Genomic DNA, 24457 nt, shown 5'->3' on the forward strand with positions numbered 1-24457 from the left:
ATTGACTGAGGCTGGACATATCTAATCAGAATGTGGCCAGAAGTATACAAATCTCATACTTGTGGTCACATGATTGTCCACTCTCTCCACTGGCACCGGCACACCCCGCCGCACCCCCACTACTCAATGTCGGCTGGCGGCGCGCCTGACAGCACCCCCAAACCCCCCCCCGCTCCTCGCCTCAGAGATGCGTACCAGCAAATATTTTTTTACAAAAAAAGCACTGTGTAGAGATATATATCGCATGCGATAAAGGTCTTTAGTTACTAATTTGGAGTGCAGGTGTCAAAGGGATAGATGCGTATCATATGAATGGCATCAACCTAAAGTTACATCCATATCAGTGGGACTCCTGAACGGAAGCCTGGCAGAGGCTTATCGCACCATTAACTCACAGCAGAACTGGGATTACAACATTGTAAAACAGACTATCTTGGATTATCATGCCATCACCCCAGACTCACATAGGGCACAGTTCCGAGACCTCCCATGCACCACGAGGGGATCTTTCGTGGAATGGGTAGTCAGGGATGTGGCAGGAGTCCATTCAGTGATTCACTATTTGGATGATTTCTTTTGCGTTGGACCGGCGGGCTCCTCGGTTTGCTCCTTGTTGTTATTTACGTTAGAGCGAATAGCACGGAGTCTGGGTATTCCATTGGCAAAGGAAAAAACGGAAGGGCCGGTGACGGCCATGTGTTTTTTAGGTATCGAAATTGATACAGTGGCTATGGAATGCAGGTTGCCGGAAGGCAAGCTGCGTGATCTGAAGGCGCCGGTGCGGTCGTTATATCGGTCTAAGAAGGTGAAGTTGCGGGACTTGCAGTCGGTGCTTGGAAAATTGAATTTCGCCTGTCGTATTATGCCGATGGGGCGGATATTTAATAGGAGATTGGCAAGTGCGACCGCGGGGGTGTCAGCTCCGAATCATTTTGTCAGAGTGACAAAGGTGATGAAAGGGGATCTGCTGGTGTGGGATACTTTTCTCGACCAATATAACAATAAGACACAGCCTGCTCCTGCTCCTTGGCCCTCTCCAGTTATATCTGCCCCTCCAACCAGCCACAGGCCGATGACAACCACTACTCACAATCCTGGGCCCCAACAGTTCCGACCACGCCCTGGGGGATCACAGAGAGGAGATGCTATGAGTGCAGACAACCTGGGCACCTGCAATCCAGTTGTCCCACAAGGACTCGGAGGGAGCCCCACGCACCTCCATCTCGTTCAGTACATTTTGTGCATTCCATCTCACCTGAGGAAGAGTTACCACCACCTCCACCGGAGTGTACCGCTGACCCCTGCACCATAGATGCACCTGTTGGAGTGTATGGCCTCCGGCCTTTGTCACCAGGTTCTCCTACTGCCTTCACAAGAATGCACATTAGAAGGAGTCCGACGCAGAGGCATTTGCAAAACACTTGCCCTGCTGGTCGATTGAACAATGACCTGACACCAAATTGACCTGTTGTTTCTCTACAGCTAAATACAAGGTGGGAAGAGTTCTCACCACTTCACGTTGACTTGCCTAATGACTCAGACACTCATGGTCGGCCACTAGGGGTTTATGGAGTGCGAGCCACAGCCCCGAGTTCCTCTCACCATCAAAGTAAGCACTTACAGGAGGTTGTGCTAGATGGACAGAGAGTCATTGGATTTTGTGACTCCGGGGCGTTTCTCACAATAGCTGATTCGGCCAGAGGCAATACATTACAGACCAGGGATTGTTATTGAATTGGCTGGAGGACAAAAGAGGAATAACCCAAAGGCGACGGTAGATCTAGACTTTGGCTTTGGGATCAAGCAATGTGTGTTTGGGGTGATGAGCGGCCTGCCTGCAGATATTCTCCTTGGAAATGATGTGGGAGATCTACAATGCCGATTTGTTTGTGCAGGAAACACAGTTTGAGGACACAAAGGGAAGCTTGTCCTTCCAACCCTACTGCTGTACAAGGGACTATTTACAGCTTCTTCATCCAATACAAGCGTGGAAGCCAACACAAGAACGCTGATGGACTGTCCCGGCAAGAAGAACCATAGACTAGCCACAGCTGAGCAACATGGACTTAAGTGAGATGGCCAGAGGTCAGAAGGAGGGAGAGGTTGTGATGGTGGAATATTGTGGATTGTGTACCATTTTGTGTGGGTTAATGTTTGGGCGTGGTTCACTGACCATTCTGTATTCATTATGTGTACATTGTCCCATTTGCAGGATTAATTCCTCCCCTGCCAGCCTTTTGTTCCTAAGTTGGGGGAGGGGGCGGGAGATCCACCTACTGTAAACTCTCTGCTTACCTGAGAAATTGGGTCAGTCTGTGTGGAACTTGAAGAGAGAAGGAAGAAGACTGAACCTCTGAGGGAAGCTGTGGCTTCTCAGAGAGACAAGGACATTTATTTATCGCTTTCTGGACTTCGTGTGTTTTTACTAATTTTACCCTCAGTTTTGTGGATTATGTTATAGATCGTCTTGATTTACTTGGAATAAATGCTCTTTGGATTGTACAGTCATCTCTCGCTCTGTTGATTGTGTGATATGGGAGAAGAACTCCGTGACACCCGGTTTCACCACATCACACACTAAAATTCACACCAGGTTGCCCTGTTCCTACTGGGGACTGGGCTAGGGTAGAGCAATAAAGGGGTCGCTGACAGAGAGGCATTTATAGGATGCCCTTAACAGGGGCCCCTGTCCCACTAGCTTAGGACCTGGGAGGGAGGAGGTGCAGCCAGCAGGAGGAGTCTGGAGCCAACACATCGGTTAGAGTTCTCCAGCAGGAGAGGAAGAGAACAGTCGCATGTGGGAGGTGCCCCGGTGGGAAAGGGAAAGTTCACACAATTGCCATGGGGAGAGTGAATATGCTCCCCTCAGAACCAATGCCAAACAGGGCGGCAGGACCCTAGGGAAGATCATACTTCATGTTCGTTTTCCAGAATCTGCCTGGACGGGGAAAGTATCAAGCTTCCCTGACCACACAGCACCCGACAGCACAGTGCCATATAGGATCCGAGGCCTCGCTTCAAGCCGGACCCCACATCGGAACCACGGAACCTGCATATAGGGACAAGAGTTCATCTTGTGAAACACAGGGTCCCCTCGTAGCTTCAAGCCAGGGGATCCACAGACAGGCGTTACAAGGAGAAACCCACCGAACACACACCAAACCGGACTGACCTCTAACGGGTTTGGGTTCGATAGAGCCCATCATAGCAAGTGACCGGTATTACCTGGGTGAGCAGCACCACACTAAAAGTGAGTAAACAACCTGGAACCGCAGCTATAGACTCTGACTTTTTATTACCAGTACTGCTGCTACGAGCTGCCATCACTACTCCCCTCACCATCCTCCCTGGGGTCCGCTCCACCTGTGGGAGCGATACCACCCAAAGCTGCTTCTACCATCTGCCCGGGGGGACAGCAACAGCAGCGGCGGCCCATTCCCTGGCCGCATACCACAGGTAGCGTCACGACAAACACTTCTCCACTACCCTCATCATCCTTCCCCAAGCCATCTCCTGTACGCATCGGGGCAACGGAGCCAGGCTAGGCCGCCCGTGACAAGCGACAGTCGACGGCCCGGCGACGAGTAGGTTAATTGCCTGCCCCGTGGGGCGCTACATGTGTATATGAGGCCATGTGTATATGACGTGTATGGAGCAGAGCCGTGTGTATATGACGTGTATAGAGTGGGGCAGTGTGTACAATCTGTTCCCATTTTTAATGATATTTACAAGTGTTGACAGGGGCTCATAAAGTGCGGCACTAGAAGCAGCCAGGAGACATTCTCTCTCTCTCTCTCTCTCTCATTATTCCGGCATTTGGCAAATCTAAATAATTTTGGTTCCTAATTGACCTAAAACAGGAAAGGTTTTTTCTGATTTCATGTCAGATATTGAGAAAAACCTGCAGATGTGTCTGTTTAAATCATGGATGGAAAATTGTAGTTTTAACTGTAGCTGTGCACATACAAAGTAAAAGTCTTAATACCAAGGAACATGTTTGTGTCTTGATAGGCTTTATATAGGCCTAGGAAGCTCCACACATGGGAGCACGCTGGGATACTTGATGTAGACTGTGAGCCCTCGCGGGCAGGGACCTCTATCCTCCTGTACCAGTCTGTGCCTTGTATTGTTTATGATTATTGTACTTGTCCCTATTATGTATATACCTTTCACATGTAAAGCGCCATGGAATTGATGGCGCTATAATAATAATAATAATACTTACAAAGACCAATGTGGAGCACAAGAAAGTTTAGCAGACCGGAGTGTAGGGAGAAGAGCCCAGGACAGGTGTGTGACAGTTCCCCTCAAAGGGCTCACAAAGTGAGGTAATGGAAGCTGTAGGCAGACAGTAGACTGAAAGCCGTGGATGGACATGTAGCAGATATCCTGGAAAACATGGGATGAGTAGAAGGGGCATTACCTGGCACATGCAAACAGCAGAAGCCTGAAGACTGCAGACAGGTTGCAGAGGTACTGACACCCACAGGCAGACAGGTAACTGAGGTATTGGAAGTTGCAGACAGGTAACAGGTATTGGAAGCCGCAGACATCCTGGAGACCTCAGACAGGTTGCAGACATAATGGAAGCCACAGGCAGATTGGTAACTGAGGAACTGGAAGCCAGATAGTCTGGAGATGTTCTGGAAACTGCAGACAGGTCGCTGTGCACACACAAACTAATAGTCTTAATACCAGGACACAGGTGTGTATCTTGGTAGGCCTTATATAGGCCAGTTAAGCTCAACATATGGCGCGTGTCGGGCTACTTGCAAAGCCCAACGTGGAGCACAAAAAAGTTTAGCAGACCAGGGGAAGGGAGCAGATCCCAGACACGGGACAGGTGTGTAACAAGTGTATGTTGTCAGCCAAATATTCAACAATGATCCATAAAATTGTGACTGTCATGATCTAGGCCGGCTTTTCCCTGCTGCTGGTTACACCCAGCTCTGGCCTGGTCATGCCATGGGTTAACTTCCCTTGCCTGTTCTGGATCCCAGGACGCTATATATTGCCTCTCTACCCATGGCTCAGTGCCAGTGATATATCTGCCTTGCAGCTTGTATACTGGCTCTGATGAGTGTTCCTGATCTGAGCTGCCTCCCTGCTACTGTGTCCTGACTTTGACCCTCCCCTGTTTGTCTGCCTGTTCTGGTCCCTGATTTCCCTCTCCTGTCTGTTGTTTGTGTTTCCTTCTGCATACCTGATCTCCTGGCTTCTGACTCGGTTCTGCTTTCTGACTTTGATATTGATCCTCCCTTTGCAGTGACTCGACTTTCCTGGCTAGACCCTGACTGTTTGACTACTCTTTTGCCCCCTGGTGATTCGCCTGTTAACATTGCTGAAGTTACTCTGCTGTACTTTAGCTGCCTTTCCGTTACAGCGTTTCTTTGTCTCTCCTTCACTACTCTGCTGCCACCTAGTGGGGATTACGCTGTACTGCGTCTTACTAGCCTTTGTACAGCGTGACAGTGATAACTCTCAATTTTTCATACCCTTACATCTATTGATTCATTTTCATCTACAGATCTAGTCACCACTTCAGTGAATAACATTTATTTTTATTCTTTATCAAGTAAAATAATTGCAGATATTGAAAGTCATTCTTCTGTGTTAGCGCAAATCTTTGCTTAAAATGACAAAATGTGCATATTACATTCCTCTAAAAAATGTGGAGCAATCTAGTTATACCTTTATCAATCCATTCTGTGAAATTCCCACAGTGCTAAACATTCATGTTCTTCCAGATCAGAGCACAACATAAGTAATAACCTATACTAAAAATGTATTTTATTTCTGTCCAACACTGATCAAACATTTTTCTAACTCCAAATTTGTCACCTGTTTGTCCCAGGAGTCCCACTTCTAGGGATTGCCGTCTATCTCTGCACCATGATAGCCATTTAAATCTTAAAGAAAAGCCCTCACAATAACTATTGCAAGGACACTGCAAAAATCTAGAAATCTGGAATCTTAAGACTGTAATCCTAATAAATTTAATTTAAAGTGATTATCAAAGAGAAAATGTTCATTCTAATACGTTACTCAGAGAATTTTGGAATTCAGAAAATGAAGGGGAGGAAGGAGAACCAATAAGAAGAATATGAAAAGATATCCAATACGGAATAAGAAAAAATAAACTTGAATGTGAGTGCATTTATGGATGTGTCAATGGTGTGCCCTGCTTTGAGGAGACCTCTGGTGAGAATGGGATCAGAAGGTCACAGCACCATATTGTTCGCAGGTCTACAACTTGATTTCAGTGAATTTACCTTCTTTTAGTGCTGTAGGGGTTAAGGATTCTTTCATATCTGGCTGTCCTTTGTAGCCTTAATCTCAGGTGCATCTGTTTTGTGAACACTCCCCTTTGTTATAAAAAGTCATGTATCTTACCATCTGATGCCGGTCATAGATTCTCATTTTATGCTGACCGCTTTGGAAGGAGCCTATCTCTGAGAGAAGCTGAGGAGTTGTGATTATTGCAGCTGTGGTGTTCAGTTGCACTGGAAGAGCTTGAAGTGTTTTTCCTTTTTGTGTCTATTTTCCCTCTGTCTCCTTTACCTTGTGTTGTATTATTGCAGTGGTGAGACTACTGCTGTCGCTGGCCTTCTCACTAGCCAGAGTAAGCGAAGACCCAGGCACGTGATGACAACGGGGGAAGGACCCATATAGAGACATTAGGGAGCATTGGGTACAGGCTCAGGCGAGTTGCAGGACGTGTCCCCTCTCCCCATCATCAGGGCCTTCCTTTTTTACCATTTCCGTTGTTATCCTTGCGTTACGCTGCACGCTGAGTGTCTGTACGCTCTGGCGAGACATAATGTTTTAGTTTTGACACCCATAGTCTTATCACTTGAGCATATCAAAGTGCTGGACAGAGGCTTAAATTTTATCCCTGGCATTTTTTTTGCTGAGGATAGAAATGTTTTAGTTCAGAATTACTCTAGTTATAAACTTACAACGTTTAATGAATTTGAAGCATTCTCCTTCTCTGAACAGAAGGCCATTGTAATGCTAAACTAAATGGATAAGGATCGTAATTTGGAAGAATTGGTGGGGGTCATGATGTAAAATCAAAAGGTGTCAAACCCTCATTATTATCTGGTAAAATTTTGCTTACCATCATTACACATGTTCCAGAATATGATAGAAAAGGACCAGTTGGCTCTGAACTGTTATGTCTCTAATAACAATAAGAATTTATATGATTTAACAAAAAATCAATTTAATGCTGATTGTGAACTTAAAATAACTATTTGGTTATATGTAAGTCAGACAAGGCGGGATGTATAGTGGTATTGGATGCCTCTTTACGTATATAAAAAAATGAGAATATGACACTTTGGAAAATAATACTACTTACCGTAGATTGCAATCAATCCAGCTGATGTTTCTTCTAAAGACTTACACAATATTTTGGATGAAGGTATGAAAATGGCATTTTAAATAAACATACAATAAACTTACTTTTTAAAAGTACTCAAGTACCCAAGTACACTCCTCACTACACTTTCTCTTATGCTTCTGAGTTGCACAGGCAGGCTCGCGCGTTTACTAGCTGCGTGCTAATTAGTGATCAGACTAACAGGAGTTCATTTCTGCTGGCGACCTTTTGGATCATATGTTGCGGGAGACTGATCACAGGTAATTCCCACCTTTTTAAGATGGAGGAATTTGTCTTCCTTGACGATTACAGCTTTCTGCTACACCGGCCTGTGTGCTGTTTTCCAGTCTGGTGATTTACTGCTCGTTGCTCGGTGTGCAGTGGAATTCCTTCCTGCTTTAGTTTTCTTACTTATCACATGTCTGATTACTCTAAGGCCTAAGCCACATGGCATGAAAATAGGTGCGAATGGAGTACGATAAAAATCGCATTCCACTCGGACCAATATTAACCTGTGTCCCAGCACCCATGAGCGATTATTTTCTCATCCCTAATCGGACCGAGAAAACAATCGCAGCATGCTGTGACTGTAATGCGATCCTGTTTTCTCTCGCACCCATTCAAGTCTATGGGGTGAGAGAAAAATCGCACTGCACTCGCGGTACACTGGTGTACCGCGAGTGCAGGGCGAGAATGGCAATAGCCAGCTACGGAGGAGAGAGGGAGATAAATCCCTCCCCTTGTCAGTGCCGGCCCTCCCCTCCTCAGCGCTGGCCCGCCCTTCCTCAGTGCCGGCCCACCACCCGCAGCTGAGGTCCACTTGCACGATCGGACCTCAGTCACAGGGACACTCGCATGACACTTGGCTCTGCTGTACTGCCAGCGTGAGCCGAGTGTCATGCGAGGGGATCGCAGTAATCCCCGTGTGGCCCCAGCCTTACTGTTTGTCTATCACTGTTGGTGTTTAAAAGCTCCTGTGCATCTCCCTCCCCCCGAGTAGGATGGTCCAGTACTGGTCAGGAGCAGGGGTAGGTAGGTGGCTCAGAGATTGCAACTTTGATTACAAATATTTTAGGAACCAAGTAACTTATCTTTCTACAACAAATATGTTTGAATACAGCATTATAGTGCCAGTAGGGCACTGCTTTTACTTCATATAGCAAAATCCTGGTGATTGGTTCTCTTTAATATTTAAGATTGTTATAAGGAGAGCATTTTTTTTTTTTTAACTATAGAAAAAGGACCCATAGTTTTAATCCCTTAGTATATGGATTTGGAGGGAATATTATGAGCTTCTTTATAAAGTTATCCCTTTTTTGGATGACTATTCAATCCCCCATGGCAAATAAAGGTGGCCAAATTTACTTGTGCCCAGATACCAACATCAAGGTGTAACTCTCATCTGGGTCCTACTCTAAGTGCTATGCCGTTCTTGTCCAAACTGAACTATTATATGGGCTAGAATAGAACCTGCAAAAGGAAAACTAAACACCTTTATTTGCTAAGTAACTCATATTTTTCAAAGAATTTTTTTCATGTTTTTCGTCCTTCTTTCAATAAATCTGAAGCCATATTTGTGACCCATGTTCAGTAATTTTCTTTCTTTATTCCGTTTTGTTTTATGTAAATTGTGTATGCTGTATTGTTTTGTTCCCCTTTGTAATATCTTTTGTATATTTTATAAACACTGCTTACTTTTCAGATTAAATATATAAAATTTAATAGCTTTGTTCCTCTTTTTCTATAAACCGCATCCCGAAGCCATACACTACCTGTAACTTGTGTCCAATCGGCCTGTATAAGGGACTGGTGGTGCCAGCTTGTAGTAGTTCCTTTCATTACTGTGGAGTTGACAGGGCCTGTACCAAGGTATAGATATATTCTATGAGATAGAAATGGTTGTATATATACTATAACCCAGGCCTGCCACTAGGAATTTCAGGGCCCCATACTGGCAAAATTTCGGGGCCCCCTTAAGGCTCCACCCCAGCTCCGCCTTCACCCCAGCTCCGCCTCCACCCCGCGAATCTTCCACAGTCCCACCGCCACTCTTGGAAAAACTTCACTTCTGCACTACAGCCTCACCAATCACACATTAACCCTTCACATTGAACACCGTGTCACACACACAGCCATCAGATTTTGTTTTCCATTGAGAGCCTTTTCCAAGAGCCTGGTTTCCATTGGTTTGGCAGATGACAAAAGGCAGATATTGGAAGCTAACGGTTATACCAGACCTGCTGATACAATACAGCAACCATTATTCAGACTCAGCTATGCTACATATGACAGCATGGCGATTGTTCGAGAAGATTTAGCTGCTCAGGGCCTCTGAGAGCAGGCGACTCTTGTCTGCAGCCAGAAGACTAGCAACATGTAAGGTCTATTCTAGGATATGGAAGATATATTCTACCTGTTGTTTTTCTGAATAGCTAAATTAGCTTTAGCTTCTATTGTACAGTTTCAACATTCGCAGTTTGAGAAGTGCTTACAAAGTAACATTCTTAAGTCTTAATTTTTAGCTATCAACGCTTATCTGAATTGCTCTTACTCTGGTCACTCATCACCTTATACAACCCCTGGCAAACATTATAGCCTCACCTGGCTCTGAGGATGTTCATTCAGTTGTTTACTTTTGTTTAAAAATAGCACATCACAAACAGAGCACAAAACTAAAGTCATTTCAAATGTCAACTTTGTGGCTTTAAGAAACACTAAAATAAATAAATCATGAAAACATAATGTGCTAGCCAGTAACGGTTACTTTTCAAAACCAAACAGGGGAAAAAAATTATGGAATCACTCAATTCTGAGGTAAAACACTTGCATCAAATAAGATCTGCTCGTTAGTCTGCATCTAAAAAGGAGTGATCCCACCTTGAAGAGCTGTTGCACCAAGTGGACTGACATGAATCATGGCTCCAACACGAGAGATGTCAATTGAAACAAAGGAGAGGATTATCAAAATCTTAAAAGAGAGTAAATCATCACGCAATGTTGCAAAAGATGTTGGTTCTTCACAGTCAGCTGTGTCTAAAATTTGGACCAAATACAAACAACATGGGAATGTTGTTAAAGGCAAACATACTGGTAGACCAAAGAAGACATCAAAGCGTCAAGACAGGAAACTTAAAGCAATATATCTCCAAAACAGGAAATGCATAACAAAACAAATGAGGAACGAATGGGAGGAAACTGGAGTCAATGTCTGTGACCGAACTGTAAGAAACCGCCTAAAGTAAATGGGATTTACATACAGAAAAGCTAAACAAAAGCCATCATTAACACCTAAACAGAAAAAAACAAGGTTACAATGGGCTAAGGAAAAGCAATCATGGACTGTGGATGACTGGATGAAAGTCATATTCAGTGACGAATCGTGAATCTGCATTGGGCAAGGTGATGATGCTGGAACTTTTGTTTGGTGTCGTTCCAATGAGATATATAAAGATGACTGCCTGAAAAAACATGTAAATTTCCACAGTCATTAATGATATGTGCCTGCATGTCAGGTAAAGGCACTGGAGAGATGCCTGACATTATATCTTTAATAAATACCCAAGTTTACATTGAAATTTTGGACACTTTTCTTATCTCATCAATTGAAAGGATGTTTTGGGGATGATGAAATCATTTATCAAGATGATAATGCATCCTTCCATAAAGCAAAAAGTGTGAAAACATTCCTTGAAAAAAAGACACATAAGGTCAATGTCATGGCCTGCAAATAGTCCAGATCTCAATCCAATTGAAAATCTTTGGTGGAAGTTGAAGAAAATGGTCCATGACAAGGCTCCAACCTGCAAAGCTGCTCTGGCAACAGCAATCAGAGAATGTTGGAGCCAGATTGATGAAGAGTACTGTTTGTCACTCATTAAGTCCATGCCTCAGAGACTAAAAGCTGTTATAAAAGCCTGAGGTGGTGCAACAAAATACTAGTGATGTATTGGAGTGTTTTCTTGTTTGTTTGTTTTTCATGATTCCATAATTTTTCCCCATTAGGTTTTGAAAAGTAACTGTTACTGGCTAGCACATTATGTTTTCATGATTTTTTTTTTGGTGTTTCTTAAAGCCAGAAAGTTGACATTTGAAATTACTTTAGTTTTGTGCCATGTCTGTGATCTGCTTTTTATAAACAAAAGTAAACATCTGAATGAACATCCTCAGAGCCAGGGGATTACATAATTTTTGCCAGGGGTTGTATGTACATTTTTCAAAGCTATTAAGAACCTCAAACCTCCTTTTCAGGCTTCCATGCCCTCCTGGGATCTAGCTTTAGGGCTCAGGATAAACAGCAGTGGAAATTCCTTTCCTGATCCAGCAACACGTCCAAAAAATATGATTAAAATCTCATTTTATTGAAAAATTATTAAAACTAACATGCGTTAGAGGGATATCCAAAGTTTAAAAAGTAACGTGTTACGCGTTTCAGTCCAGTGTGGCCCTTAGTCATAGATTTGGAGGTTTATGACTAAGGGCCATAAGGATAAGGCTGCACATCAAAGTTAGATAATACTATAATGCTATAAGCATACCGAAAAACATTGAAGCATACAATAAAAAATGCCACTTGCTAACTTGAAAGTGTGAATAATTAAATGCATACCTGCCATGAATATTAGGAAAAAGGAGATATTTAGCAATCGCATTGATCAATGTAACTCAGCCCCAAAACCTCGTCAAGGTATATCTCTATATTGGGGTCCCTAGCTCTATGACCCTAACTGTGTGTCATCTCATTGCAATTAAAAACTGCTGTGTGTGGAGAGGGGTAACCACTTCAGTTATCCTATTTAGTATTATGAAGTTTTTTTTCTGAATGTGAACACCGCTCCGCCCCCTTTGGCCATGTTTTTTCCATCTCCTATATAAGAAAGTCCTTGGTTACCCCTCTCCACACACAGCAGTTTTTAATTGCAATGAGATGACACAGTTAGGCTCATAGAGCTAGGGACCCCAATATAGAGATATACCTTGAAGAGGTTTTGGGGCTCAGTTACATTGATCAATGCGATTGTTAAATATCTCCTTTTTCCTAATATTCATGGCAGGTATGCATTTCATTATTCACACTTTCAAGTTAGCAAGTGGCATTTTTCATTGTATACTTCAATGTTTTTCGGCATGCTTATAGCATTATAATATTATCTAACTTTGATGTTCAGCCTTATTTGATTATACATTTCTTTGCAGTTTGAAACTTCTTAACTTAACAGCAAACTTTTAACTACACCAGCCCACCCGCCAATTCACACAATAATTTTCTTTACCTACAACACAGTGACGCACACCCTTTTCTCCACAAGTACAGTCTCAAGTTCTTACATCCTTTTCCTGCTACTTGGGACCCCTTATCTATTTAGTAGCCAGCAGGTACCGTATTTTTCGTTTTATAAGACGCACTAGATTTATAAGATACACCCCAAATTTAGAGAAGAAAAATAGAAAAAAATAATTTTTAATGTTAAAATGAGGGTTCGTCTTATAATCCTAGTGTGTCTTATAATATAATATTTCATCAAGGGGAAGGGGCTCAGGATGCAGGGTCGGCAATGCTGTGGGCTCGGTGATAACGCAGCTGGCGCCATTAAACTGCTGGTGCGTTGCGAGCTCCATTGATCTGCCGGCACGCTGTGGGCACCATTGATCTTGTCGGTGCACTGCAGGCTCCATTCATCTGCCGGCTCACTGCGGGCTACATTGATCTGCCGGTAATGGATGCAATGGACTTCAAGAAAATGGCCACGGAGGCGGAGTCTGAGCAGATTGGCCTCAGCGGCTATTTTCTTGATGTTTATTGCGTACTGCCAGCAGTTCAATGGAGCCCGAAGTTCTATCGAGCCCGTATCCTGCTGGCAGATCATAGGTGCCTACCACTCCGACCCCCTGTCCTATGACCCTTCTGCTGTGACTCCCCCTCCTCTGAGCCCACAGTATCATCAACCCTGCCTACTGTGACCCCGCTCCATCACCCTGGTAAGCTATATCCAGATTATAAGACGCACCCCCATTTTCCCCCAGTTTTGGTGGAAAAAAGTGCATCTTATAATCCAGAAAATACGGTACTTTCAATTTTCCTAATGTGCTGCTTATGTCCTTTAATATGTACAACTCTGTTAACCGGAAAGGTTTCATGTAGTTAATTATTTCAGCGTCTCTATGATACTGTAACAAAAACGTTTTCCATTTCACTATGAATGGCTTTAATGCCTTTTCCTTTTTGTGTTCCAATCTAGGTTGACACCAAGCGAATAATTCAGCCAGTGTCTCAGTATGGAATGAACTCTTTTCCCTCCGGCTGCCTTTCGCCACCCCTTTCAGAAAAGTGGAATAAATATAGCAAAGGATTTGCTATATTTATTCCAGGTTTGTCCATAGTTTGCCCAACATCCGCCTCACATTATCCCAAAGTACCCTTACTGCTGGACATTCCCATAATCCATGGAAAAGATCTGCATCTCTAAGCTTACACTTTGGGCGGTGAATTTTCCGGTCTCTGATTGCTGCCGAGATTGGGATGTCAAAAGCTATTATTGCTCTGTGCAAGATCCGAAATTGCGAATCTCTCCATATCTCACTCAAAATGGTTTTTACTCAAAGCTCTCCACCCACTTAGTATCTTAACTCCCACTTCCATTTCAGTTCCACCTAGTTGTCTTACTCTACTGCTGAAGACTAGGTCTAAACACTTTGTATAGTAATGCAATGGTGGATTTATCTGCCAAAGGGAAAAGAAAACTATGTCATTACTCCTTGTCTCTTCGTCCACTCGTACCAACAAAGACATTACCGACCCTTTAATCTGGCCATACTGCAGCATTTGTTGGCTTTTATGTGTGTAATTATCTATTATTTCATCCTTTCCCAGCCATCTTTTTTCCTCTATGTGTAGCATGTACGCCACCTTGTGGATCCCCTTTTCTCTCCATTCCTACAACAACCTGTTTTCTCCCAAACGTAGGAAAGCAGGGTTCCTTCATAAGGGCAGATACTTGGAGATTCTACAGGACAACTTTAGTTTTCTAATTATTACGTTTCACTTAACAATTGTGTCCCTGAATATCACTGTTTGCTTGATTTTTGTGGGAAGGAGGCCTTGTGGTGTATGTAGAAGTGCAATTATGTTAAATGGGTGGGCATCGGCATTTTCTAGTCCTTAGTCGAAGTACCAATTGGTGTTAAAGGACTATTATGTGTCTCGCCATACTCACTAAATTATACCCCCTTATATTTGGTAAAATTTGTACCTCCTTCTTCTCTATTCATCATAAGCGTTTGCAATTTGATGCGGCGATGCCGCCCCTTTCCACATAAACTTTCTAATAGCTGTATTAACTTTCTTAACATCAGTGTGTTTTAATAACATTGGGATTGTTTGTAGGGGATATAAAAGTTTACAGAAGCTCATCATCTTCAATACGTATATCCTGCACAGAATACTGAGAGGCAGATTCTGCCATCTTTCTAGTTCTGTCACTTGTAATGGTATTTTAGCAGCTGCTCTCTTAATCCAATCAGTTTATCTGGCAGAAACCTTCCTCATTATGCCTTTATCTGCATTATCCCATCTGTGCCGCGTACCAGCCACAAATGTCTTCACAGTACAGTGATCACGCTTACGTTTTCGTGAAATATATAATTTTTTCCTACCGTGTCCAAGGCATTGCACTATTTAATTATTATTTGTATTATTTAATGTTTTTCAGAAGCAGAGAGATCCTTTTTCTGACTCCTATTGCTTAAAATATGTGACTGCTTAATAATGTGGAACGGCCTTCTGAAGTTTCCCTTTAATTGGGCTTACCTGGCAAACTCATTATCACAGGTGTTTGAGATTGATTTTAGTGACTAAAGACCATGAGACACAAGGCACTCCATGAGTTTATTTGAAAAATCTTTGAAACATCTAATTTCCATAATAATTTGGAACGCATATGTACTGTATATCATACATATATATTAGTATAAAATATTCAGTGCATTATATATATATATATATATTTTATATAATTGGATTCTACTTGATTTTTGGATTCATGAGACGTGACTGTTGTAATCGAACTTGTACAATTCGACAATAAGGGAGGTTAAAAAATTCTATCTTGTAAGTTTTTTGAAGCCTAAATTTATTCCTTAAATTTACGACATGAATATGGCTTCTCCCCTTTGTGATTTCTCCTATGTGTAACAAGATTTAATATCTAAAACAGAATTTACTATTCAAATAAAATACTTCCCACTTTCTGAGTATGAAAATTTATTCTCAAATGTGTGAGCTGTGTTATGGAAAATATAAGAATAATTTCCGACATTTTCAAAATAAATAAGGCATTTTCCCTATGTGACTTTTTTGATGTTTAACCAACTCTGATTTACACACAAAACATCTCCCACATTCTGAACATGAATATGGCTTCTCGCCTGTGTGAATTCTTTGATGTATAATGAGACTTGATACCTGATTAAAATCTTGACCACATTCTGAACATGAAAATGGCTTCTCCCCTGTGTGAATTCTTTGATGTTTAACTAATGTTGATTTATCTGCAAAACATTTCCCACATTCTAAACATGAAAATGGTTTCTCCCCAGTGTGAGTTCTCTGATGTATAACAAGACTTGATTCCTGACTAAAATCTTGGCCACACTCTGGACATGAAAATGGCTTCTCGCCTGTGTGAATTCTTTGATGTTTAACGAGAGTTAATTTATCTGCAAAACATTTTCCACATTCTGAACATGAAAATGGCTTCTCCCCTGTGTGAGTTCTCTGATGTTTAACAAGAACCGATTTATTTGCAAAACATTTCCCACATTCTGAACACGAAAACGGCTTCTCCCCTGTGTGAGTTCTCTTATGTGTAACAAGAGTTGATTTACATCCAAAACATTTCCCACATTCTGAACAGGAATATGGCTTCTCCCCTGTGTGAGTTTTTTCATGTCTAACAAGTATTGATTTATTTGTAAAACATTTCCCACATTTTGAACATGAAAATGGCTTCTCCCCTGTGTGAGCTTTTTGATGTGTAACAAGAGTTGATTTATCTTTAAACCATTTCCCACATTCTGGACATGGATATGGCTTCTCCCCTGTATGCGCTCTTTTATGTGAAACAAGGTTTGCATGACGATTAAAATATTTCCCACACTCTGAACATGAAAACGGCTTGTTTCCTATGGTAACCCTAACATCATTTTGATGACTTTTATTTTCCTTAATAGTCTGTGATAAATGATGTTTAAAAGGGGTATATAATAGGTTTTTGCTGTCAAGCACTGAGGATACAGCTGGGATAATGCAATGTTCTTCAATTGTGTCTTGTGGCAAACCAAGATCATATGAATGAAAATTTGAAGATGCCAAAAGTCCTTCTGATATCCTAATACAGTCACCTGCAAAAAATATATATACGAGAAGAATTTGTAGAAGGTGTAAAATTAGAATACCAAATGCATTTTTGAAGTGTTTTTTTTCAAGCTGTCAAAAAAGTGTGTTAAGAGAGAATGTGGTAAATTTTACTAAACATTATTCACTTGCTGACTACATTGCCATTTCAGACTACCACCTTAGCGATCCCCTCTGATCTTGTTCTACTTATCTACTGTGATGAAGAACCTGATAATACACATGACTATTGCATCAGGTATACTGTGAGGACAGTGATGACTGTAGCCATGATCTGCCATATACAACATCTGAGTGCTGCAGCCCAAGTACAGAAAGGCTGGAAATAAGCACTGAAGCAGCAGGTGCTGTGACTGGCGAGTAATGCTTCTCTCATTCATTTTCTTTCCTAATCACATACTTCCCGTATCCCCGGGAGGTGGTGAACCTAAATTCTGCACCAAACTTCTATAAAAAAAAATCTAACTACTCTAATGGCCAAGTAAGTCAAAGCTAGAAGCATAGTAAGACATGAATGACCAATGCAAAAAAACGCAAACTCATGTCTAAAAAAAAAAAAAAAAAATCCAGTAAATCCAGTAAGTACATCCATAACTAAGTTCTGGTAACTGAATGTTCAAAGAAGGTGAAATAATAGGTGACATCCCGGCCTCCTCATCAATGCTGAGGGATATAATGTAGGGAGAACAATTGTGTTATTTAGGTATTTCTGAAATTTGTGTTAATTGTCACCTTCCCATAACTTTTAGGCTATGTGCGCACGTTGCGTAAATACATGCAGTTACGCTGCGCTTTGTAGCGCAGCGTAACTGCATGCGTCCTGCGTCCCCTGCACAGTCTATGGAGATTGTGCAGGGGCCGTGCGCACGTGGCGTTTTAGAGCGCAGCGCTTCGGCTACTGCCGAAGCGCTGCGTAAAAAGAAGTGACATGTCACTTCTTCCGTGCGCTTTGCCGGCAGCTCCTGCTCTGTCTATGGGAGGAGCTGCAGGCAGAGCGCATGGAATCGGCTTCACTACGGACATTTCTGCAGCGATTTAAAACGCACATGTGCTCTTCAGATCGCTGCAGAAATTTCTGCAGTGAACTGTACGCAACGTGCGCACATAGCCTTAGGCTATGTTCCCATGGATCAGATTTGCTATGGACCTCCAGTAACTTACCTGGAGTGGTAAATCACGCTGCGGATATCATTGTGAAACACGTGGGTGGAGCTGCACATTTCACCTTTATGAGTGAGACCCGCACCAGTAGCAGTAGCGTAAACTGACAGACTGAGGATCACAAACCGACAGCTCTGGTCAGTTTACACTGTGGATATATTTCACAGCCAGGTCATGAGATTTCTGAAGTTACATAAAAGCAGTGGATTTTTTTATCAAAAGTTTTAAATTTCACGTTTCAAAAACAAACACATGAAAATAATAAATTTGACTATATCGAGTAATATTCTTACTTTAAAGGGTACTTTACACGCTGCGATATCGGTACCGATATCGCTAACGAGCGTACCCGCCCCCGTCGGTTGTGCGTCACGGGCAAATCGCTGCCCGTGACACACAACATCGCTAACACCCGTCACACTGACTTACCTTCCCTGCAACGTCGCTCTGGGAGGCGAATTGTCTCCTTTCTAAGGGGACGGTTCGTGCGGCGTCACAGCGACCTCACACGGCAGTCGACCAATAGCAGAGGAGGGGCGGAAATGAGCGGCTGGAACATGCCGCCCACCTCCTTCCTTCCTCCATGCCGGTGGACGCCGGTAAGGAGATGTTAGTCGTTCCTGCGGTGTCACACATAGCGATGTGTGCTGCCGCAGGAACGACGAATAACATCGTACCTGCAGCAGCAACGATATTTGGAAAAGGAGCGATGTGTCAACGAGCAACAATTTTTTCACATTTTTGCGCTCGTTGATCGTCGCTCCTTGGTGTCACAAACTGCGATGACGCTAACGGCGCCAGTTGTGCGTCACTAACAACGTGACCCCGACGATATATCGTTAGCGATGTCGCAGCGTGTAAAGCACCCTTAAGTCACTCCATTTCTGACTATAATCGAGAAATATTCTTACTTTAAGTCACTCCCTGTTGCCCCTATTGCCTTTGTGTCACAAATTACCCTTGTGTAGCACTTACACACCACTTTTTTCTTGTGTATGGTATGTTTGCTTGGGATTTTAATACATACAAATTAATGATTTTAGAGGGTGTTTTTTTCTTTGTTTTTTCATACTAGCACACCTCTGGTACCTTGAGTAAATTTTGGTTTTGAAATAAACAAGAAATCAAGAGCAGCAATCTGTGCGCATTTCACTATAACCTGCACATATTCCATTGTCATTCCCAATCTAACAACCACAGGGAATAACTTCAGATATCCAAAATTAAAAATTAGGGGAAGAATGACATTTTACCTATATGGTACACTCTAAAGGATTAGAGAAACAAGGAGCACAAAGACAAGAGTATAGTGCAAATAGTCTATATTTATTTCAAAGAGACTGGCACAAAAAGGAATCGGCAACACAAATCAGAGGCATGTATAAAAATGTAAAGCATGAGGTACACAAGTGCAGTACTAATAATATCTGCGGGTCAAAATGTGGTCAGGGCATAAAGCACTGCAAAAAGAGCCATAAAGGTAAAATAGGTAATGATTTACACAAATTCAAAAGCAGAAGAGAAAAGTTTTAGTGCTATAAATAGTAAAATACCCCACACTAGGTATTGGTTAGGTGGCCCTATATTGCACATAGCCCAAGTAGCAGAAAATTGTGAACATCATGCACAAGGATACAAGTTACACTCTGGCCGACAGGTCAGAGGGGTAGAAGACAGTGGGCAGCATAAACCGTATAATACAGAAGAGCATACCCATAGTCCTGACACAGCCTAAGAAATAGCAGCAGGACTATGTGTATGCTCTTCTGTATTTTACCTTAATGGCTCTTTTTGCAGTGCTTTATGCCCTGACCACATTTTGACCTGCAGATATTATTAGTACTGCACTTGTGTACCTCATGCTTTACATTTTTATACATGTTGTCATACACATACCTCTGATTTGTATTGCCGATTCCTTTTTGTGCCAGTCTCTTTGAAATAAATATAAAATATTTGCACTATACTCTTGTCTTTGTTCTCCTTGTTTCAGGGTATAACTTCAGTAGATATAAAGTCTACACTCCTTTGCTGCTACTGGATAAGGGAGAGTGTTATTGTGTGTCAGGACCTGCTTGAAAATTCCATAAACAACCCTTTTCAGGACTAAACTACAAAACCCGTCTGGAAGCTGTGTCAAAGGCATTTAGGCAGGGTTGATTTTTTTAAATGACCTGTTTCTGCCACAAAGAAGATGCCATTTTAAAGGGATAACCATAACCGTTGGTATAAGAGCTTGTTAGTATAGGCAGAGATTTCATAGTAGGGTCCAGTTTGTTTAAAAAGGTATTTAGGTAGGCTTGGTTGCGTAAAATTACCTGCTGCACCAAACAAAATGCAATTTCAAAAATGTAGAATTCTAAAATTGCTGCTATTTGAGCTGGTTAGTGCTTATAAAGTTTTTAAATCAGATAATTTTTTATTAAACAGTTTTGGATACAAACACAAATACGTATACCTGCAAGTATGTAAAACAGTCCCCGTCACACCACTCTCTTCTCTCCTCGCATCCAAAGAAAGTCCCCTACCCGTCTCAGCATACTAGCTAGGCTTACATCAGCAGTCATACCTAAATTATCTGACTGAAACATATAAGAGCCGATTTAACATAGTAACACATCTCTTTACATAGGGGCAAGCAAAAACAGACCTGCTAGCAAAGCTCTAGCCCATGTCAATATCGCAGGGGCCATATTTGGAGTATCCAGCCATGGGGCACAGGGTCCCTCAAATTTCTTGATACACCCTCCTCTTCTGGTAGACATACTTCTCAAGCCAGAGTGTACCATTTACTTTTTCAATCATCTCTTTAGTATCTGGGGTTTTGCTGTTTTTTCAGTATAGCGCTATGACCTTTCATGCTAAGTATAGAATATGTGAAATAGCTGTCTTATGGCTCTCTGGTGATCGAACGTTCCGCAGTGTACCAAAGAACACACGTCAGAGGTCCACGGTCTGTCCGACAGTCATACACAGAGTCAATAAGGTCCAGCACACCTATCCAATATCTTCTCAGGCGTGGACAGTTCTACATGGGATGGATCAGATCCGTGTCCGCTATGCCACACTTCCAGCAGCATGAGTCACGGCTAGCTCCAATTTTGAATAGAAACACTGGAGTGCTATATACTCTGCATATTAAGAATAACTGCGACAGCTTCTGTGCCTCACTTACTGACAGTAGCGGTATATTCTGCACTACCTCCTCCCACAACTCCGCTGAAATGTTCCCAAAGTCTCTCTGCCATTTATCTCTAAGAGTGCAGGTCTCCGCCTTGAATTTGGTATCTTGGAAATACATATAGTACCATGAGATTGCCACCTTCGTGTCCCCAGCTGCCACTGAAATATCCAGCAGCGGTGTCTGGTCCACTGGTGACAAACTCACAGATCCAGACTGTACCTCACAAGCATGCTGAAGTTGAAGGTATTGGAAAAACCTGGTACCTGGGATATCAACTTCACTCCTAAGCATCTCAAACGGCTTGTCACACCCCTCATCAAACAGTTGCTGTATCTTCTTGATCCCCTTCCGCTGCCAAAACTCAAACCTTTGCAACTCATGAAGCTCAGGCAGATTAGAGTTCCCCCAAATAAGTGAATAATTGAGTACTTCAAGTATATCCTTTACCCTTTCCCAGGTTTTCCCCCATCTCCCTTAAGGTATGATACACAGGAGCAGACAGTCCCAAGAATCCCCCTGAGTCTAGTTCTGTAGGTAAATCTCTTTTTCCTAGTGCATAACGTATCATTGCTACTAATGACGGCGAGGTTCCCGCACCCTCTCCCTCGCAATTCTTAAAGTGCTGCAGCTGCGCTGCCAGATTGTAAAGAATGGGGTCTGGAAACGCTAATTCCCCGTGCTTATAATGTTTAATAGAGTGCGTGTTTCAACTAAATCCATTTAGGTAGGGTTGCATTAAATTACCTAGTGCTGTCTCAAACAAAACACCATTTTATAGTTGGAATTCTAAAATTGCTGCTATCTACTGTAAGATCAATCAGTCCAATAAAAGGGATAATTTCAGTACATCCTATCCTATAAAAAGAGTTTGCTTTACTGTGTACCTAATTAAAAATGTGCAATTCATGCATTAAGGGATGGGGACGTGGGCATGGTGCTGATGTTGGTGAACGTCGTGGTCGTGTGACAGGGCAAACTGTGTCTGCTTCTGTGGGAGCACCCCAAACCCCATCATGTTCTAGGTTCCTGTCCCAAATTGTAGAGGGGCTGTCACGGGTGTCTCACTTGTGACAGACAGTCATGTGGTTTCTGGCAATAGAAGGCCACAGCGTTTGGCTGCGCAAAATGCTCCCTTACTTTCTATTGCTACTGCTGTTAGTATTCATTGTAATAGGTAGCTTTCCTGTTGGATTTTCATCTCTCCTCATCTTGACCCAGCAGGAGCTCGTCTTCCACCCAGCTGCTGAACATCAGTATTCTCTTGTGCTTAAATACTCCTTTTTTCCCTGGACTGGTGCTAATGATATTATTGAGTTTATTATAGCTCTCCTTGCAAGCAAGGTGGTTTGCTCTCATTTATAGTATCGTTGATGAAGCTTTGCTGAACTCCTACCCAAGTCATTTGTGGATAAGTAATTCACGCATTTTCCCCGTGTCCCCCCTTTAGCGTTTAGTGGGGGTTGACAAAGAACCCATCCCACCTGTTCACTATTTAAAGTCAAGCACTAGGGATATCTAGGGTCAGGTATCCGGCTCGGTGCATAGATTAGGAACCTATCTAAGGAGGTGAGAGACCCCAGGAACCCGCTGTACGTTTGGCCTGGGGTCATCATCTCCCCCTTCTGTTACCTTTCACAGCTTGCTTGGTATTTCCCTATACCTAGGGTGACAGAGGCACAGTACACCACTGTTGAACCCAGAACAATGCGAGCAGGTTGTGAGCTGGATGGCAGATAATTCCAGTCTCTTTACTGGCACCACCTTGTCTTGCACACAGTCCAGTCTCACTAGCCAAAAAGCTGAATCACATAATCCTCACCCTGATTCTCCTTCCCCCCACCATGACGAGTCCTAGGCGATAAGTCACCCCACACTTGGACACTCCGAAGAGCTTTTTACCTTTCCATTCATGTTTTCTTCTGGCCTCTCAATGAGCAAGTTTGAAGAGGAGGTTATGTGAGGTGAGGGATTATTTTTTTGCGGGAGGAATTGTACTTTTGAATGAAATCATTAGTTTTACCATATAGTGTACTGGAAAATGGGAAAATTCTAAGGACAGTGAAATAGCACGATTGTTTTTGGGGTATTTTATTCAGCGGGTTCACTATATTGTAAAACTGATGTCATTATGATGCTTAATGTTGGCACGAGTTTGTGGATACCAAACATGTATACTTTTACTTGTATCTAAAGGGTTAAAAAAAAGTTTGGCCAAAAAAAAAAAAAAAAAAGAATTGTGCTTTTGTTGCCATTTTCCAAGACCTGTAGCGTTCTCATTTTTCAGGATCTTGGACTCAGTGATGGTTCATTTTTTGCATCTCAAGCTGACAGTATTAGTTCTACTATTTTTGTGCAGACAAGAGGTTTTGATTGCCTGTTACTGCATTTTTCTAACATTTTGCAGAGATCAAAAAATGTAATTTTGGCATTTAGAATTTTTTTCTTGCCACGGTCGTGTACTGATCAGATTAATTTATTTTATATTTTAATAGCTTGGGCATTTTGGAATACGGTTATACCTAATATGTGTATTATTTGAAGTTTTAGGGTTTTTTAATAGGGCTGAGCGAATCCGGACTGTAAAAGTCCGGATGCGGGCTGAGAATACCAGCCCCCAGACGGCTTTATCTTGGCTGGGTATCAAAGTTAGGCTGCTTTCACACTTCCGTCTTTTTCCCTCAGTCACAATCTGTTTTGTGACTGATGTGATGGATGCGTTGGAGATTGTGGTACAACTGATGGAACAGATCAGTTAAAAAAAACGGATCCTCCGTTGTAACAGTTTGTACCTGGCAAAAAGAATCCAGCTGTGGCCGCAGGTAACCTGAGTGACGTCATCGCTGACAGCGCGACTCACTTAAGTTGCTCCGTGGAGCTCACAGCGAGCGGTGGTGCTATACAACCGCTCCTGTCAGCTTCTGATTTAGCAGAGCTGAAAGAGTCGTGGGACCTCTTGTGGATTACGTCAGACCAGGACAAGTATTTGGGGATTAATAAAGTGGTGAAAGAGGGTGACTGTCTTTTATTTCAAATAAAGGATTTTTCAGTGTTTGTGTTTATTTACTTTCACTACAGTTTAGTGATGGGGCAGGGGGGAGGGTGTCTCAGACACCTGCCATCAGTAAGTTGGACTTAGTGGCAGGTATGGGCTGCCATTAACTCCTTATTACCTCGATTGCCACCGCTTCAGGGCAGTGTCCCAGGACTGTCGCATCTAATGGATGCGGCATTTCCGGGTGGCTGCTGGCTGATATTTTTAGGCTGGGGGGCTCCCCAACCTGAGATTACCAGCCCTCAGCCGAGTGGCTTTACCTTGATC

General features: G+C 42.6%; 1 protein-coding gene across 1 annotated transcript in view; it reads right to left on the reverse strand.

The window, feature by feature from the left end:
* The window catches only part of LOC142313030 (uncharacterized), a 248965-nt gene that overhangs the window by 216786 nt on the left and 7722 nt on the right, over positions 1 to 24457 (reverse strand). The window contains 4 exon segments of the mRNA XM_075352016.1: positions 6960 to 7019; positions 7121 to 7183; positions 13451 to 13616; positions 15715 to 16780. Of these exon segments, the coding sequence (XP_075208131.1) occupies positions 6960 to 7019; positions 7121 to 7183; positions 13451 to 13616; positions 15715 to 16780 (1355 nt within the window).

Source organism: Anomaloglossus baeobatrachus, chromosome 5 (genome assembly GCF_048569485.1).
Source record: "Anomaloglossus baeobatrachus isolate aAnoBae1 chromosome 5, aAnoBae1.hap1, whole genome shotgun sequence".
Lineage (NCBI taxonomy): Eukaryota > Metazoa > Chordata > Amphibia > Anura > Aromobatidae > Anomaloglossus > Anomaloglossus baeobatrachus.